Below are 6,577 nucleotides of genomic sequence, written 5' to 3' on the forward strand. Positions count from 1 at the left end.
CTGCCCTTTCCGCTATTTTTTTTAATTTGCGAATATTAGGGAATGTTCAAGTCGCCAAAGATTTTTGCTATTTGTTGTTCTCTCCTTTAAAGTCTACTCTGCTCCTCTTTAGAGGAATCTCGATCCCCAGTGGCATTTTTGCCCCTGAGTGGCTACATGTACATGACCGGGTAAGAGAGCTTCACACATCCAAGGGCCGCACACTGAAGTTTTGGAGCCGTAGGTCACAGTGGTGACAAACAGGGCCATTGGACCTTCCTTAGGAAAGGAAAACACGATCGCCTCAATAGTCTGGGCGGCGGTTTGGTGCCCTTGGATGCCGGTGCTCTAATGCGTGCACTTGGGGGTGCTAGGTTGCCCAAGACTGGCCCTTCCCCACTAACCTGGAGAAGTACCATGATGTGTTGCAAGTTTGGGGTGTGGCTCTTGGGTTTATAAGAGCCTGTGGAGAGGACTCTGTCCTTTTGGTCTTCGGGAGAGACAAGGGAGCCACCATCCCAGCTGTTTAGGATGGAGGTGCCACGTATTTGGTTTCAGTGGCCTTTACACTATTAAATCCTGTTCTTCGAACTTCCGCCCTTAGCTCAAGCCAGACCCGACCGTCGATGGTCCAGTGGCTTAACCCGCAGTCTCCGACCACACCCAGCTGCAGCCCAGCTCTTACGCCGTCTTCACCCAAGTTGTCGCCTTGCCTGTTCTCTCCTCCCACCACCGTAGCCGACAAGCCACCTGAAAGGTACGTGGTTTGGGGTATGAGGTGGAGTACGGTGGCAGCCCACGGAAGGGGCTCACCCACCTGAGCAGGTTCTCGAGTTCTCTGCGGGAAAAGGCGGGCTCAGGCTCTTCCGGCCTCCCGGACAGGACTTACACCCTTGCCTCTGGGCCCAGCCTGAGTTCAAGTACGTTCTTAGGAGAGTTGACCGTATCTGACACCGGCTTGAACCTACTGTTCCTGGTGCTGATGGTGCACTTTTGAAACTACTCATTCATTCTGGAGGAACTTTTTATACATAAATAGAAAGCTCATGCTTTGTTTTAAAGGAGGGTTAACTGGACACTGGAAACAGTGACCATTCCATGGGCCAGTTGTGCAGGGGCCCGTGGTGCCGGCTTCGATCAAGCCCCTCCTCCTGGGGTCCGGCTGCCGCTCTTCTGCCCTCGGCGGCTTCCCCACGACGGCGAGGTGGGGGCCGCTCTCCTGCTCCGGTCTGCCTGTGGCTTGCAGCGGGGGGCCCGTGCTTCCCCAGGATGCTCTTGCCCCACCAGGACGCGTAGGACATCTAGAGAAGTGGTGAGCCTGCCGTGCCTTTTGGGGGGCAGGCGTGAGGGGGTCTGAACAGAACAGACCCAAGTAGGAGCAACAAACAAGCCCCTTTCCAGAAGGGCACGGAAACCGACTGTCAGTCCCAGCAGGTCAGAGTGCACAGAGCATCACTGCAGACGCTTAGTATGTGCGCGCCTCCTTCTTGCAGTGCCGGGTCGTCTGTCCGAGACGCTGGTGCTTTTCCTCGTAGGCCCACCAAAGCGCTTAGGAAGTGAGCATGCCCCGAGGTTCTGACGGCACCAAACACTAGGAAAGGGCGTCCCACCCGGCGGAGGGGAGAACTGGGTGGAGCTGGGTGAAGGGGTTCAGGAATGCTGCTCAGAGAGGCTCCCTAGGAAAGATTTGAATTGGAAGCCCATCCTTGCCTTGAAAATCAGGTGCTGTGCTTTTGCCTCGTGCTCACTTCCCTTCCAGTTTCTTTCGTGGAGGTTGCCCCACCAGTGACAGAGACATGAGACTTGGGGGGTGGGGGATGGCAGGAAGGTGAGGCTCCTCTCTCCCAGTGTCTCCACGTGTTAACTTGTGTCTCTCACGGCCCCCCTCTCAGCGTCAGCAGCCGGAAAGCTCGAGCGGTGTATCCATGCGAGGCAGAACACAGCTCCGAATTGTCTTTTGAAATAGGAGCCATTTTTGAGGATGGTAAGTGCTTTGTGGTAGGGCGGACCCTGTCTCCAACCCAGAAGGCGCACAGCCGGGCCAGGCGGTCACTGGTCGGGGTGCTGTCAGGAGCACAAGTCCGTCCCTTGATATTTCGGACAGGGGAGAGGCGGCCCACTGGGCTGCCGGGACCTGGATGCCGGCGGGCTGTGTCCGGGAGGCCGGCCCGCCACCTCCGCCTTAACCTTGGTCATTCCCCAGCCCTCAGAGCTCCTGTGGGTCCTCAGTGGGGACACCTTTCTCCTGACGTGGGGGCGCTAGTGCCACGGGAGCTGGGGAGTGTTTCTGATTTCCTCCCCCAGAGCCCCCAGCCAAGCCTCTCAGATGCTTCAGGTTGCCGAATCCCAGTCACAGAAAGAGTGTAATGGTAGAAAAATTTGGTTTCTGGTCCTCTTACTAGCCCAGTGCTCTACGACTTTTGCTGATTTGAATGATGCGTGACTGTTTAGACACGGGCCTCGACTTGGCACACTGAAACACGGGTGCAGATTCTATTTGTGACTCATGTTCGTACACAAGCATTTAGGGGCTATGCCCGGCCTGATAGCTCACAGATTCTCTGGTTGAGTGTGTGTCTTTCCCCCCCTCTCCTGATTTCTTCCCTCTCTAGTCTGGCTCATGATGGAATTCATTGGTTGCTGTGGAAACAGTGATGTCGTGTGTGGGTGGAGCTGCCCAAAGGAGTTCTGGGAACCAGAACCTCAGATCCCCGGGCTGGGATGGTTGATTAGCCAGAATGTCTGGGGTACACGGAACATGTCAACACAATGCCTAGCGGTATATTGTCAGGAATGCGGCATTTGCCGGTGATTGTTTTTTCCAGAAAGCAGGTTGTGTCTTTCAGAAGAGATTTCTCTGTGTGTGTGACATGTCCTTCGGAGACCCAGGGACTCCCGATAGTGTCAGAAAACAAACAGTGACCACAACACACCCTCCACGTGACAGAACTGTGCTCTGCGGAGAAATTTTATCCTTGGAGTAGATAGAAGCCAGGTCATTCCCGTGCCGCTGTGACGTGCACCCACGCGGCTCTGCCAGGAGAGCGTGGTAACACGGCTGCTCCGCCCCAGGCCAGTTGCCGGTCGGCACACGGTGCGGGGAAGGGAACGCGGAGGGGGCAGCACCGGAGCCCACGCACCGGAGCCCACCCACCCGAGACGCGATGGCGAGTGTTTGCACCATGGGGCTGGGCTTGTCCAGGAGCCCCTGGAATCCCTCCCACAGTGCTGTGTGTGGGATTTTTGCCCTGGGAGAGGGCGTGTCTGTTAGGACACACTTGGCCGCGGGGACAAAGCCCGACACGGTGGGTGACTGTGTCGCGGAGGCGGATCAGCTCCCACAGTGGTGCGTCTGGCAGTGAGAGCTCTGGGTCGCCCGGTTCACCTTCTCCCAGACCGCGGTGTGTCCACCTCCGCTGAGACGGTCTCTGCAGGTGGACGGCACACCAGCCGGCTCTGCCCGTGGGGTCGAGGTGGCTGTGCAGGCTTTGGGGCCGCGCTCCACCCCAGCAGAAGGGACACCTCCACCTGCATTCCTTTTTTTTTTTTAAATGAGAGTGAGAAAAGTTTTCCAGAACTTCTTTCCTAGTTCACCTGCTCTCCTGTCTTGATGGTCAGAATGGGGTTACAAACTGACCTTGCACCTGTTCCCCGCAAGGTCTTAGGCCAGTCAGAGCCACTCCGGGCACAGGGACCCCTCCCTGGGCCTGCAGACCTGCGGGGGAGAGTCAGGCCCCCCGTCCAGTCCAGCTCTGCCAGCGAGGGAGAGGACGGCGGTGTCCGACACTGGAGGCTGGAGTTCTCCGCCTCCACGGTCCTTAGTGACTGGTGGGGCTTCTAAAAACAAGTGTGTGTGTCTCTACATACACCTGTGCACACACACACATGCATACACAGATACCAGCATCTCTGTGTGTGTGGGAAGAGGAGAGGTTGAGAGCAGGGGGCTCTGGACTGTCACCCCCGGAGTTGTTTTGTCTGAGATCAGACCCAGGCTTCCGCTCTCTGTGTGACTCTGGACAAGATCCTCGAGCTCTCTGTGCGTCCCCTCCTTCACCCTACACCTCAAGGACGTCCACGAGGTGGATGCGTCAAGCCGTGGACGTAGCACGCTGCTGCCCTCGGAGCTGCGCCCGGTGCACAGAGGCCCCAGTCTCCAGGGGCTGGGCCTTGATGGTACACGGCAGCACAGTGAGTTCTCGGGGAGCACGTGCTGGGGGCATTCCCGTAAACAGTGGTTTCTCTTCCCTTTCAGTACAAACCTCGAGGGAACCCGGCTGGCTAGAAGGGACTCTGAATGGCAAGAGGGGGCTGATTCCACAGAATTACGTCAAGCTCCTCTAGCGCCTGGCCTGGGAGGGCCCCACCCGCACCCAGGCTCCCACGGACCTCCCTGGGGGCCTCGAACTAACTTCCTCCTCCTGGGCGGAACCCACGGCTGCCCAGACACACGGGAATTACAGATCACGGATCGGCACTCCAGGGGTGGGGAGGGGGACGTACTCCCAGAGGTGGGTGGGGAGGGCACATGCCGCCCGGAGCTGTGCAGGTCTGTGGAGCAGGAGAAGAATGTCGGGGCTGACAGAGTGGACTTCGCATTCGTCGACCCCGGGACGTGGGGCTCTTGAGTATCCAGGCTCCAGAGCAGGAGGGAGGGCGGCCTTCTGCCTGCGCTTGCTCCCCGCCGGCGGCTGCCACACTGCCAGACGTCTGCCCGCCCGCCCGCCCGCCTGCTGCTGAGACCCGTCCGCCTGCTGCTGAGATGCTGACGGTACACTCAAGGTGTTTGCTCTCGGCTCCGGCCACGAGCTGCGGAGGGGCCTCGGCCGGGATCCGGGCAGTGGGCGAATTGGCCTCAGCCCACAGGTGCTCCTGCCCACTCGGCCGGCCCCTGCGCACTCTCCCCCGGAACACCGTCCTATTTATAACAGGCCTCTCCTCGGTGTTTCTCGCCTGTCCGCCCTTTCCCAGCCACCGCCTGTCTGCCCCACGGTCTCTGTAAGTGAAATAAAGTGTAATTTACTACGTGCTGTGTGTCCTGATGTGGGGGCAGTGGGACTGCTTCCCTCTGAAACGCTTAGGATCTGCCAGCCAACGACGGAGGTGTGTCCGCCGCCGCTGCTGCCCTCGCGCGGGCACAGGCTCACGGGTGGAGTTCCTTACCGGGAGCCGAGCGTACCTGCCGCCAGCCGTGTTCCTGGGCGGGGGCAGCCTCCTGAACAGGCCCTCCCCCGGGGCCTGCTGACCCTGGCCTGCAGCAGGGCTGGGCGCTGTGGTCCCGTGGGGCCAGCCCTCCTGACTGTTGGACTCTGTCCCCATCCTCACCCCCTCCCCTCTCTCACTCCTGCCCCCCCCACCCTGACTCTCCACCCACTCCCGTTATTTAGGCCTTGGCAGTAACCTCTTCTTCTGGGTGAAGATGGGCTTCAGGGCGGCAGGCCAGCATTCAGACCAGGTCCGGAGCAGCGTCGGCCACGACTCTGCCCTCAGTGGCACGGGGGGTGCTCCCTCGTCCCTGATCTGGACGCCCTGGGATACGGAGTTCACTTCTAGGGGTCTGCCCTGGGCTCTGTGTGCTTCTCTTCCCCACAGGAGCAGCCTGGAAGTCTTCTCTCCGAAGAGTGTCGCAGGAAGAATGTGTCCGTCACCCCCCGGCCCAGAGGACTTGATTCTGGAGCTTGCTGGTGATCAGACACAAAGCCACCTCACCTGGACCTGCAGAGTGTCAGGTGTGGGGTCAGGTAGGTGCGGAGGAACGGGCCTGCTGCAAAGTGTCCGTGTTGTCCATGCAAATAAGGACAATCTCCATGCAGCGTAAGTGATAATACAGGACTGTGAGCCCGTGGAGGGTGTGGGCCTGCTGAAGAGCCCAGGGCCGCATCAGAACTGGTGCTGTGTCTCGGGCCAGCCGGGCCGGGTATGGGGGGCACAACCCCCAGTGTGCTGTTGTCTGAGGTGTCGTTTTCTGCCCATGCCGGCTGCTTACGGATGTAAACGGGGAACATCAACTCCGATATCATGTTCCTGCCTCTTAAACAAGGATGCCCTGAGGTCTGGGTTGAAATATAAGCAGCGTGTCCGGGACGTAGTACACGCTCAGCTAATGGGCTGCTGGTCCCTGTCTTGTTGGGACTCTGAGTGGCCCTTGTGTCCCTGTTCTGCAGGGCAGCAGTGTGGTGGTGGGGAGGCCGAGAGGGCTGGCTGCAAGGGCTGCTGCTGCCCCTTCCCGTGGTTCCCTGGAGAAGGACGAGGTGGCGCCGGGCTGTTTTCTCTACGAACTGGACCATGCCGCCGGGCTCGCCAGGGTCTTCAGGCTGGGCGCCTCCCAGGGTCTGGCCCAGGTAGACTTCGTAGTGGGATCACAAGGTGTTCTCTTGCATTGGTGTTTGACCTTCTTTTCCCCAGGAAAGCGATGAGGAGCATTGCTTTCTGTTTTTGATGCCTGGGCGAGGCTGATGGCAGGAGTCTCCCTAAGGCTGTCTGAGCAACGGCCCCGCCTCACTCTGGGCTGTGGCCCCTCCCCCTGTCCTGGTTCTGCACCAGCTGCAGCGGCTGAGACCGGGTCTGCAGCCCGGGCTCCTTCAGAGGCACGGCAGGG

General features: G+C 59.5%; 1 protein-coding gene across 2 annotated transcripts in view; it reads left to right on the forward strand.

Moving 5' to 3' along the window:
* ARHGAP10 (Rho GTPase activating protein 10) overlaps positions 1-5,007 on the forward strand; it is a 234,932-nt gene extending 229,925 nt beyond the window's left edge. For both annotated transcript variants that reach the window (XM_036031869.1, XM_036031868.1), the window contains 3 exons: positions 584-736; positions 1,872-1,963; positions 4,235-5,007. In XM_036031869.1, coding sequence (XP_035887762.1) covers positions 584-736; positions 1,872-1,963; positions 4,235-4,323 — 334 coding nt within the window. In that variant the 3' untranslated portion in view covers positions 4,324-5,007. The remainder of the gene's footprint in view (positions 1-583; positions 737-1,871; positions 1,964-4,234) is intronic.
* The last annotated feature ends 1,570 nt before the right edge of the window (positions 5,008-6,577 follow it).

This window comes from Phyllostomus discolor, chromosome 8 (genome assembly GCF_004126475.2).
Source record: "Phyllostomus discolor isolate MPI-MPIP mPhyDis1 chromosome 8, mPhyDis1.pri.v3, whole genome shotgun sequence".
NCBI classification, from domain to species: domain Eukaryota; kingdom Metazoa; phylum Chordata; class Mammalia; order Chiroptera; family Phyllostomidae; genus Phyllostomus; species Phyllostomus discolor.